This window comes from Hetaerina americana, unplaced genomic scaffold (assembly GCF_022747635.1).
Source record: "Hetaerina americana unplaced genomic scaffold, ioHetAmer1.1.p SCAF_6, whole genome shotgun sequence".
Classification (NCBI taxonomy): domain Eukaryota; kingdom Metazoa; phylum Arthropoda; class Insecta; order Odonata; family Calopterygidae; genus Hetaerina; species Hetaerina americana.
Genome location: NW_027287205.1, coordinates 57158256 through 57171309, shown reverse-complemented (window position 1 = coordinate 57171309; position 13054 = coordinate 57158256). Strand labels below are relative to the sequence as shown.

General features: G+C 42.1%; 1 protein-coding gene across 1 annotated transcript in view; it reads right to left on the bottom strand.

Annotated features, from left to right (window-relative positions):
* Positions 1 to 237: 237 nt before the first annotated feature.
* Smg5 (Smg5 nonsense mediated mRNA decay factor) overlaps positions 238 to 13054 on the bottom strand; it is a 315083-nt gene continuing 302266 nt past the window's right edge. The window contains exon 15 of the mRNA XM_071594232.1: positions 238 to 2346. Coding sequence (XP_071450333.1) covers positions 2279 to 2346 — 68 coding nt within the window. The 3' untranslated portion in view covers positions 238 to 2278. The remainder of the gene's footprint in view (positions 2347 to 13054) is intronic.

Genomic DNA, 13054 nt, shown 5'->3' with positions numbered 1-13054 from the left:
AACTACTAGTTCTTAACATGTCTTAGGTGTATGTTTTCCACGACAAACCAACCTACAAGGATTTAAACACTTATAATCGAAAATATATTTCACCAAAACTAACAGTTCAGGAATGGTATATATTTGAGTGTCTTCAGTGAAGTCCTTAGTACGTATCTCTCCATGTGAGGTCCCATTCGTCTGCTGGTCCGACGACGTTGTAACGTTTATACGAAAAAAAAAATGAAATTGACAAAATTGCCAGTACATCAATGAGAAGATTTTATTCCAGTTCCAAAGGTTACACAATAATGTTTGTTATTCCCGTTATTTTTCAATAAAAATCAATAAAACCGAAATTGTCCTCAAAAGCAACTGTCTGATAGTAGTTCTGGATGTAAAATCAGAAGATAATGTAGCTATCTCCTACTGAAACATTTATCAATGTTAACATTAGCTATAATAATGTTAACTACTGTAGACATGAGCTATACCAAGACTATGCAGAGACGCTAATCGATATCGCCATCAAGCGATATCAATTTCGAAACCGCAATAAACAAATTTCACCGAAACTTTTCAACGCAATGAGAAACAGTAGGATCTGAAAATCAGACACCGCTGACACAATACAAGCCAGTGAATAAAACAATACGAAGTACCCAACATAAGCATATAGCAGAGTTTGTAAGCAAAGAAAACAATTTTTTTCAGAGTTAATTTCTTGAGCATAGTAACAATACCGAATAAACTTAAAACAATAGCAATAAACGGAACTGATTAACCGTATGGAGACAAACGGCGGCGTCTTACCGATCACAATTCATCTCCTCTTCATTATCGAAGGTTCCAATTTCATCGCAAAGGGTAGGCCATTGAACATATTGGTATTCTCAGGAAGAATATCGAACGACAGCGTTACGGCGGTACACATGACAAGTAAAAGACGAAACGTCGCTATTGCACCACCCTCTCATCTTCTTGTTATCTCTTTACAAATGGCAAAGCAATCATGAGAAGTGAGTTTGAACGATTAAATGTTTTCGTAGTGAGGCATTTTCATTTGACAAAATGCAGAAACCCATGTACATCCGCCAGTTTACAAATACGTCTAAAAATCTGCTCCGAAGTATGACAGGAAGTGGGGCACAAGGCGAATGTCACCTCAATACCGTGCAACTGGGCAACTGTGAGTGCTTCTAGAGAAACCGGTGGGATAATTGCATCAGGATTTCTAACGGTGGGTGACACAGAGAGATAGAGAGAGAGATATTTATTTAAAGGTAATTCATTAGCATGCATTTAGACAGACAGTCGACGGATGACTCGATCACGAGCGGGGACGGGATTTAAATTTTTTTAATTACGAATATTCATGGTTGATATATTGTCTACCAAGGAGTTGACGGACGAATATAGAAACTACTCAGAAAACAAGTTGAAGTATTTTTTTTTAAGTTCCGCGGGCGGAACCGACATTAAAAATATCCTTCCCTTAAAATGGCGAAAACGACAACGACATCTCATGAGAAAAAAAAATGGCACGGGCCGTTTGAAACCAAATAAAAAAATTTGGTCGATTGGCATGAACAAACTTGTCGCAAATCCTTCCTTCGCAACAGGCACAATTCCTACTCCATTCCTAAAAATAATAAAACATAACGTTAGCCACCTTCAAGCCCACATCTCCCCCCAATAATGCGCTCCCCTTCTTCAGCTGGTACCGAATCAATAGTCGGGGATTTACTTCAATGTATAACCTGGATGGGAACGAAGGGATCAAACGTACTTTGGGGTTAATTGATACACAAGGTACGGGGATAAATTAAGACCCGCTCCAAAACGAGCGAGTCAAAATTTTCTCCATTTGTTGGAACCCTTGCTGGGATCAAAGAGATGTCAGGCATGAATTCGACCCCCCGAATCCCTTGTTCCCATCCCACTTATTATTTTTTTTAACCCCGTCCGTCGCCCAACGAGAGAAGAGGGTGGGGCGGAACATCTGACGCGGTAAATACACCCCAACCCCCCACGTTGGGGAATGTGGGGGACACATACGCTACCCCTTTATTTTTTTGCATCATTACCATCATCCCTCACTTCTTCCCTTTTTTTCTTTCATTTGAAGTATATGTTTAAATTCCTTAAAATCGCAAATGACCACCCCTGACGCCCGGATGACCACTCCCTCGCCCCCCCTTTCAATCCTCCTAGGGGCCGTGCGGGGGGGGGAACGGAGAGTGGCTACGAGGAGAGGGACACAGAGGTGGCGGATGGCTTTCGAATTCAGCTCGATCTCTCAGCCGTGACTTTTGCTCGATGTCTTCCACTTGGTGTGAAACGCGTCGATTGGCTCCAGGTTGATACCTTTCCGGGGAGAGAAGAGAGGAAGGAACATTAAAAAAAAGCACCTCTAAGCTCTTGAATTTGATAAACAGCACAACAAATGAACGTCACATAAATAAACATGAATTACAAATGAATGTCAGCGTTGCACATAGTAAGCTATTGATCGGACGTAAAGCGCCTCGAGCATACATATAAAATGCATTTTAAGTTAAAACTAAAGGAAATCAAAATTCATGAACACCTTTGAAGTAAACAAACATTACCATTTTTTGCACCACGCTGATCACTAGCCATATAAAAGCTTAGGGGTAGTTGATAAATAAGGTCACACTCTTTTCCGGAAATTTCTCATCCTCAATCTCCCTTGCATACAAATGTACAAATTCAAATTAATAATAATTAAACATTTGTTCGTGGATTACTTCCGAAGGAAGCGAACGAAAACGACTGGTTTTACACCTTCTTGCGTTTATTGCGCGGTATTAGAATTTTTCTGTACTGCCATTTTTCCCACGGAGGAAGATATTGACGACTGAGACGTCGGGTCAGGATGTTAAGAAAATATTAGTGAAAACTTAAACATGGTGCGTGATTTTGTACAGCTCGAAAACCTGCGCTGTTTAGGCAAGATGATAGATTGGAAGCTTCGGAGATGTGAGAGTGGAGAAGGATGGGAAAGGTCATATGGAGAGAAAGGAAAACCATTGATGAAATACGATAATTGGCATGGTGGAGGAGAAAGGAGCGTTGTTAGGACAGATACAATGGAGAAACGAAAAGTGGATGGAGAACGTTTCGCATGGCGATGGTATGTTGACGACTGTGATAGACGGAAAGACGTTAGGAAAACGAGGAATGGGTAGAAATAGGCTGAGAATGTTGGACGGAATCAAGCGAGGAAGGGAGTGTGCAGCCTTATAGAAGAGTTTATTGTAGTGTCCGGGGTCAGGTTATGTTTCGCTAGGATAGGCAGAGAAATGCATCGCTGTTCAGTCGGCGTCTGTAAAGAGCCCATCTTAAACCGCCGGCATCTTAAAAAGCAATTATTTCAGGGGATAACACAGGATTGTAACCGGATCACTGAATAAAAACTTTGGATAAGGAAACTTAAAAAAAACAGCACGTCATTGTGATAGCCTTATCAGCAACACCATTTCTGCCACTATAAAATTGGAATGAAACTATTAATCGTGATTGATTCACTATCTGACTCAATGTCAAGCCCTGTACATCAACCCATTATTCCTCAGGCGAGTATCATCAATAGAAAAAGCTAAGGCCACAAACGTTTTTCTCAGAGTCCGCAGCAGAGTCCTAAGATTTAACGTGAAACAGTCTCCGAAACTTTAAAATTTTTATTTTTTTCATAATATTGCACAAGCAAGGAATTGATTGGTTTTGAACATATTGAACCTGATTCACCACATATTCTTAAGACTCCAAGACCAGCTGTTTTCTGGTAACTCTAGTCATGAGCAACGTTGTCATACCAATATTATAGGCATCCGAAAACCTTGAAATTAACGGTACAAGCGCGTGATTGTGTTCCGCTCTCCGGGAAACTTAGCAAAATAGATAGTGAAACACATACCTTAAGAATGGAAGAACACAAACTTATGCCCTGCAGCTATTTCAGGCTAGTCGAGTCTCAACATGAGATAGACATTTTTATCTTAGTTACGCGAACTGAAAGCAATTACCGACTGTGCCCAACACTGTGAAATTTGTATTTCCAGCAAAGAACGGCATTATTTTATACAAAGAAATTTCCACAGCTATTTGGTATCACGAGAGACCCCGATCACCACTGGCGTGGCGCTTAATCCATCAATAAAAAAGAGTCAAGAACTGATAAGGTTTTCAATATCTGACGGAATCGTATGCCATTAAATATTTTTCTACCGCATTTGATTTCAAGCATATATTGGTTTAGGGCCATCCCATATTTATGGGTCGCTAGTGATCGTTCAAAAATCATGTTTTCAAGGCAAACCTAATCACCTTATCCAATTCAGCACGTTCAATTTTACGTATTTGGTAACCTCTATCACCTCCGCATCTAATGCTACCAATTTATTGACGAAGTGCCGGGCAATTTATCCCAGAAATGGGTCAAATGACAAAAGATAATAACAAGTACAACCTAACGATCCCAAATAGATCGAACGCATGGGGTGAAGACCCAGACGGATTTCTGATGACACAAAAAAGAAACTGACATGCCGTTTTGGATAAAATATACAGACAAAAATTGAAGTATTCATGGTGCTAGAGAGCACTCCCAAGCCACACCCTCTGAGGATTCACTTCAGCTACATAGGTACATGCATTAAAAGATTTTTAAAAAATCGAAAAAAATGTCGATCCAATTCCCAACTGCCAAGGGACTCACGTATGCAGCACATATTAATCAGAAAAACAGAAACCTCCCCGCATTACAACGGTTTCCATTTTTTTTTAAACTCGAAAAAGTGCGATTCGCCACGAGATTAGGACTATCAACAGCGACACTCCATCACTACCGTTTTCCTCCCCTAAAAAAAGGAAGAGGGCGGAAGCGGAAGGGAGGCATGAAAAGCGGGGATGAACGTGGGAAATTGCGAGTACGCCAGGCGAGCACGAGAGGGAAAAAATTGACGGTCGATTAGTTCGGACTGCACGTTATACACCCGAAGCGACGGAGGTCCTAAGCGGACCGTGTGCCGAAAACCGACGTCGGCCCAGGGATTTAAGCTGAGATTAGCGTCGACACGGGGGGCTCTGGACGATTCCAATGGCTTCATAACAAAAGGCTTGGGGGTGGGAGGGACATAATTCACGGAGTCGGCTACCGGGAAAAAGACTGGCTATATTAACTGGTGGAACACAGGAGCCCCCCTCCCTCCTTTACACGTCCCATGATCCGTTGGATGCATCCGTAAAAAAAATATATCGCCTTCCTCCAATTGCATCCGACGCCGCCCCGATCTCTCTCCCTCTCTCTCTTGGGGAATATTAATCGGAAAACTAGAAGCAATCAATAACCATCGCAGGGATAATAGATCAAAGATACACAAACCAACAGACTATACGATTACATCGGAGTGTCGAGGAATGCTTTAAAAGCCATAAAAAGGTCATCAAATATCATGCAGTCCATTTTTATTCGGCATAGGAACACGCTTGCAGTTGTTCTTGAGGGAAAAAAACTCAAAAGTTGTGAATGGCATTATTTTTTCGCAACGAAAGTCAGTGCATGTCTCCTTCTGTCATGTTGGTCATTAAACAGATAAAATAATTCTTTATAAAATAATAAATTCTTAAATCTTCATGAGCTTACTGTCTTAGTTTGACCATACGTACAGCATCTATGGGGACTCTGCCTCATGGGAAGAGTAGTAACTAATTTTTAATACAAGCTTTTTAATCCTGAGCTAAACCGATGAGTACACGCTTTTTAACGATCCCAGGACCATAAAAACTTCTTGTTCTTGCAAGTTTCAATGATACACCGTAGGCAGCTCACCAGAGCAGTCTGCTTAGTTGAGATTTTTACAAACGAACGCATATGGTGCTCGGAATTTTCCTCACGACCTTGAGAAACTGGGACTCTAGGAGATACCCCGTGTTTTGAATCAGTTTTTCTTCCGTCGAAGGGTCTTTCAACATCGCACTCTTTGAAATCTGCTATTACTTAAGTCCATCGTGCACATTTCCTCTCTTGGTTTTATTTCCACTCCTTTTCTCATTTTTAATTTTAAAAACTTTGGTGGCCATATTTTTCCATACTTACGCGAAAAAGAACAACAATTAAACCCCAAAATCCAGTAAGACAAGTACTTTCAGATTTCACGTAAGGTGAAGAAAGTCCACTTGCATCAAAGGGAATTACTATATCAAGAGGCAGGCAGGAATAGAAAGAGTAATTTTAATGGGAGGCATGAAGTCATCTTCATGCGTTATCAATCTCAAGGCTTAGTTTGCAGAAATATCCCAGGATATACTGCTACCTGCCAATCTCTCTCCATTCCTTCACAGTTGCTTGAAATAATATCTAAATACGCCTACTTTACGTATTTTTTTCTCAACCTACAAGGCCCATTACAGAGGCAATGCTCATGATTTTATTGGGACACAACTATCCTTGACAGTACAGTAATACCGGTCGAGAAATATGCTGAGGGGTCTGCCCTTCCAACACAGCCGGCCGTCAGTTTGCTCCGAGCAGACTGAGCGCAAAGACGTGCCTCCGCGTGAAGTGTGTTTATCAACTTTTCAACACGGCCCGATGGATGGATCGCTTGAACAGCGATACAACATCAGGTTTTGCGTGGGGCTTGGAAATAATACACCCGAAACATTCCAGATGCTTCAAGATACCTTCAAGGACGACTGCATTTCAATGTCACAGTTCGGTAGGTGGCACAAGGCGTTCAAAGGGAGCAGGGAGGAGGTCGCCGACGGTCCCCGTTCTGGACGCCCAACAACGGCCAGAACCGACGAAAACGTGAATCGTATGCGCGAAGTTTTACGTTCCGACCGTCGGCTGAGCATCCAGTTAATTGCTGACACCCTACATAAGTCCAGATTGCGGTACATGAGAAGTGACCGGGGATATGGAAATGCGCAAGGTCTGCGCGAAGCGTGCCGAAAGTGTTGCCACACGATCTTCATCGTTACCAACTTCCTGGTCCGCAGCACCACCCCAGTGGTTCCCCAGCCCCCTTGGAGTCACAACTTGCCTCCGTGCGACTTTTTTTTTGTTTCCCCGACTGAATGCATCTGAAAGGAAACCATTGGGAGACCGTGGTAAACATCCAAAAGCATATTACAACATTCCTGAGAGACATTTCCGTCGAGGGGAAATTGAGGGTGCATTTCAGGCGTGGCAGACATGTCTCGGCAAGTGTATTGATCAGGGGGAGAGTATTGTGAAGAATTTTAAGCATTTGTAGGAGTTGGATGATTAAATCTATTTTTCCCAGAGAATGAGCTTTACCTTTTTGGTAGAACCTGTATTTCTGTCTCTCTTCCCTTCGTTATTTGTCACTTTCTCTATCAACGTCAGTGTCACTACCCTTGTTTAGAAACAGAAGCAGTATGGCCGCGAAAGAAAGGGATCCGTCAGGTGCTGAATGATGGAACAAAAGAATTTTCATTTGAAGCTTGGTTTTGGAATAATATCAATACCTCTCTCGGCATCCTTTCTTTTGAATTATATTTTCTATGAAACATAAAACCTGTTTAAAAAAGTTTACTGAATTGTAAATGAAAAATAGGAAGAGAAAGCTGGGTGGAATATCTCGGAATACTTCAGATTAGTCGTAGGAAAATAAATCTCGAAGAACATTCCAATTATCGGCGGCATTTTTTTTGACATGGGTTGATCTTAATGCTTGAAGAGAACTCAAGTTTACGGTGCAATGTCATATCAACGACCTGGTATCGCTGAAGAAAACTGCGCGGCCACACACAGGGCACCGATGCAAGAGGAGAAATTCGGATTGTAAAAAAATAAAACGTGGACAATCTGAAATTGCTGAAAAGTACGCCGCTTGCGAACGGATCACTCCGCGGGGGCCGAAAAACAGCACACCACGGCATGAACTCCGCAAGAACAACACGATCTACCGCGTGGGGAAGAGCGGTGGATCGCTCCGTAACACCGTGAGAACATTCCAACATTTACGCCCACGGATTCCAGCGGCCGTGTGGGGGGAGGGGGCACGACGACCACCGGAGGTCAATTACAATTTCCATCTGCATGACTTAAAACGGCCCGCATGAATGATCAGATCTCTCCGGTTGAAGGAAGGCGCGCGATTGAGGATGGCCAAGGGTTTTTTCACGGGGTTTATGGGGAGGGGCAGGGGGTTGGGACACGGCATTGGGCGGAAAACGAATCCGCGCGAGAAGGCCATCCGGCCGGCGGCGGCGGATGAGAGGAGAAGTGTAATGAAGCATTCAAGCCATTGAAGAAGCACAGACATCGATCGATTTCTCCACATACTAGTATTAGTGAAACGGTGCGGGCAGAGATTAGGAATACTTTTCAGATACATATTTTTTCCGGATTTCCAAGAAAAAAGATCTTTTGAGGACGAAATACGCTTCTTCACAGACGAAAAAAAACCAGAAATTTTCCGACAACAGATGCGACCCAAGTTTTCAGGGAACACGTTTTTCGAGGGCGAGAACCGTTGTCTCAAGAGCGCTAACTTTCTGTCAATGGAATCTTTCCCAAAGTTTCTAGCAAATTTACTTAAAGAATCTAGTTCGATGTTTCATGGAAAAAACAGGTGTTCAATTATTATTATTTAGTGGTCTACGGTTTAAGGTAGGTTTTGGATAGACAGAGACTGAATACTATTTCATTTTTTTAGCCTCTATTAACAACACAAAATCTGACACTCCACACTAAAATGAACTGCTTCATTCCCCATTTTTCCCTTCATTCCGTCCGATATTCCTTCCTTCCGTTCAGTCCCCCGACCTCGCTTTCCTAACGCCTTCCCCTATATCACAATCGTCAGCACTCCTTTGTCAGTCAAAATGCTCCGCAACTATCTTTCCTGCCTTCTTTGGATTTCTTCCAACAACCCTCTCTCTCCTCCCCCATAATAACTAGCATTTCCTCGTTTGTTTTCCTTTCCGTCCACTTCACCTTTTCCACCCTCATCCACACCCACATTTCAAAAGCCTCAAATCTACACTGATTCGATGATAAATCTTCTTTTAACGACCATGTTTACGATCCGTAAAAAAAACGCTCCATGCAGGCGATTTAGAGTCAATCCCGTTTTTAGGAGCATAAATCATTTAATTTAAACTGCGAAGGAACACAGCAATTCAATAAAAAATGCCTTGTGAAATACGACCACGGTTACAATTATACGCATCACTCTCAAAGGAAAAATATATATATGAACCAAGTTTCTCACACATGTGAAGTTAGGTTAATTCATAAAGCCAATAATATGAAACCTGGAGCTAATCACGTTATTTCGTTCAGCCGGTGACCATAAACGGGGAAAGAATTGAATTAACTTCACATAACAGCCAATAGCTCACACGCCTTCTTTCCTCATACATGTGAACACAAAGACACTCCAATAAGGACGATGTTAAGAATCGAAACCACGGTAGTGTCCATTGGCCCTTCACTATGAAAGAATTACAATAAATGAAGCCCAAGAGAGCCTACTTCATTTTTCAAAAGAAAGAAATATACACCAAAGTACCACTGATTAAAGATTTTCCCTCGTGATTTTGCAAGATTTTCACCATTACGATTTAAAAAAAATGTAGCGCTCGATCTCAACACTGTCTACATCTCCACCAACCATGCTCGCTGAAACTTTAATCTCTCCTGAGCTACAAAAACCAATTTACCAGATAAACGAGAATAGGGAGTCGACCAGGTTAATTGAGGTACGCTGCCACAGTGTCGACGGATTATACATGTTCCGTGTTCCCTCTCCACACCGGCACCTTCGTCACAAAAACAAACAGTTCCCAAGGCGTGAAGACGCACAAAAGGCCACCCCGGAGCACATGCTACCGGAATACAAGGACACAAACATCACATGACCTGTCACATTCCAAAACGTGAAACTTGAGGGATTTTGGAAATACGCGATTTTGATCAATCTCCAGAGAAGGAGATGGGAGAGATCAATAACAACTCCCACCTCAATTCATCAATCAATGACGGGCAAAAGGAAACTAAAAGCCATCAGCGACGGAGGAGCAAAACGACGGATTTTAGCGAAAAATCAAGAGAGGTATCAAAACGCTTTCACCCATCCATCAGAAATAAATAAAAATCGCAATGGAGTCCTCATAATGGCTTAAAATGTTTCAATTGTGCAGGAGAAAAAAATGGCATTTAGGATACAGGGAGAAATAAAAAAAGCAAGCATTTGATTCGAGAAGATCAAATTAATCAAGCATAATGACGAGAGGAAAGAAGTGGGCAAGTACTACTTACAGAATGGACATCAAATACAAAACAATAATAGATGATTAAGGGCTTTTTACGATCTCAAATTATCCCACCAGTTTTTATTTAGTCATTCAAAATGATGCTATCACTATGTACGATAGCCTTTTTAAAAGGAAATGCTGCATGTTTATTTTGAAGAACAAGGAAAAAAATGTCTTCCTACGAAACTGTGCACTTAGACAATCAGCAGTAGGGCTAGTTAAAAATTATTTGCGGCAAAAGGAATACGTCAAGTTAGTAAATATATACTGTTTTCTTTCCGCAATTTATGAGAGAAACTAATATCTACATAGACCATGCTGTAATAGGATTCTGATTACATGGATGGCTCAAACTGCTATTTCACTTCTACCGAAGCGATATTTCTGCAGAGAATTCAGCATTAAAGTGGAGCTCGACTTTGTTCCCGAATTAGGTTGTATCTTTCCGATCATGATTTTTTGCGTAAAATTCCCTGGGTTCTTACGCAGCTTGAACATCGCAAGAAACAGCTCTCGGATTGTGGTGATAAAGTTATTCCACCTACCAACTCTTTGATATGTTTTCATTTAAAAACCTGCGTGCAGGAGATGGTTCTGTCTTCATACAACGGTTGAACCCGTGATCAGCTAGTGTGCCTTCTACTGAGATCTTCCACGTCTCTCGGAAATCCCTTCTGAAGAGGAAGGGGGGGGGGCGTTAAGACATATTGAGTGCCAGTTGACCTCTCCGCGAATCCTCTGTTAGGGAAAGAATAAAGAAGTGGCTCGGAAAGAAACCAGTCGTTTTCACACACCAATCCTTCTCCCGCGACCCGATACTTCTTTGGGTAAAATGATAAGATCAACTCATTCCTCTCCAAAGAAGTTCAGTTCATCTCACGTACTCGTTTTAACAGAGGGGATTTAATAAACTTAAATTATTGCACACCTATCTCTCGGAGAAGCCTCTCCATTCGACCAACCAAGCGACGAGAAGATTTCCTGGATGAGAACGACCACACGAGCTCGTACTAGCTGGTATGCTTTTCAACTACGGGTACTTACCAACCTTATCAATCCTCACCGAAAATTCCGATTTCTATACGCATGTCTCAGAATACGTTTTTAATGAACTTTTTACCCCTTATTCTTCTTCGGTCTGCACTTCCTAAAGCCTAATGAATTCACTTTCCTATCATACTTGCCGCTTTTTCCGTAGCTCTGTTCCTGAGATCCGATCGTCCAAGCCCAAAAACAGTTCATAGAAAACCCTAATGACTTTTGGTACAAATTAAAATCCTGAGGTCAGAAATGCGAGGAATATGTCACAGAAGAGATCGGTCCCGACAAAATCATCTCCCCACTTGCTCACTCACTCTTGATGATATATACCAGCACGGTGCCTAATCACTGGAGCAGGTGAGGCAATTTGCCTTTTTTGGCAGTGTTTCGGACGAACATGGTCAGAGTATTAGGGGCATTAGAAGAAGAGTTGCATTAGGAAAATAAGCTTTCACAAGGAGGAGGAAAGTGATGAACGGGACATTGAGAAAGTAGGTTAAGAAACGGCTCGTCAAAACGTTGATATGAAGCGTGGTTTTGTTTGGCGCGGAAAAATGGTAATTGAAGCAAGATGATAGGCGTAGATGGGAGGCTTTTAAAATGAAGGTACGGGGAAGGATGGAGAAGGTGAAGTGGGCAGAAAGGTAAACAAATGAGGAAGTGCTGGGTATGGTGGGTGAGGAGAGGGGATCATTGGGAAAAGTCATTAGGAGACAGGAAAAATGGGTAAAAAGCATATTAATCGGTAGTAGAATGTTGAAGGCTGTGATAGCATTAAGAACGTTGGGCAAAGGAGGACGGGGCAGGCATAGGATAGGAATGTGACACGGAATGAAAGGAGTAAGGAAGTACATACGCGGGGATGAAGAGGGACTTGTTGTAAAGTAAGATGCTGGGTTTTGTTTTTCTTTAGGAAATACAAGATATTCATTAAGTAGTTGTGCCCATCCAAAACCTATCCTAAACGATGGACTACTTAATTCTGGTGCCTCATATGTTTATTTGCCACTCGAAAAAATTGCACCACAACGACATTGTGGCAAAGGAAAATAAAGAAGAGCCAGGAATTTGTAATTTTATTCCTTCCAAATTTCAAGAGGGAAATATTCAGCACCCGCTTTTCCTACTAACTAATTTTCAATTGATAGATTTTATTAACTGTGCAGTCCAGTCAGTTCTAACTGAACAATCAATATTTCAAGCGAGTACGAAGGTGTCGCACCTTTTATTACCTGGGGGATGGGGATGTTGCGGAGGCTAACCTATTGCCTTACCACCCAGAGGGTTCGAATACCGGCGACGGCAGATATTTTTCAGTGGTATCCCGATCCCTACTTGAGATGCTTTGTGGAGGGCACTTAGAGTGAGTACGCCGTCCGTCGAATGAGACGTTAAGCTGCGGACCCCTTGGCGCCTTGCGTCAAGAGTAGGTTAATACCGACGCCGGGTTTCTCTCCACCCTTCATCCTTCCTTGTCCATCCCTAATGGCGTAAATGACCTCAGCTGTCGGTCTCCTCCCATAAAACTACTACTTTTATTACCTTCCGCACTCCTCAGCAAAATTTCGGCATTTTCTCTGTGGCCGTCACATATTGCGTACTAAACCATATGTTATGCGACATTCACACATTATGAAGGAGTATAATTTTAATTCCTTCATCCGCGGTTTACCAGGAAATTCCTCCGTGCAGAAAATCTCACCCGCTGGATTTTAGACCA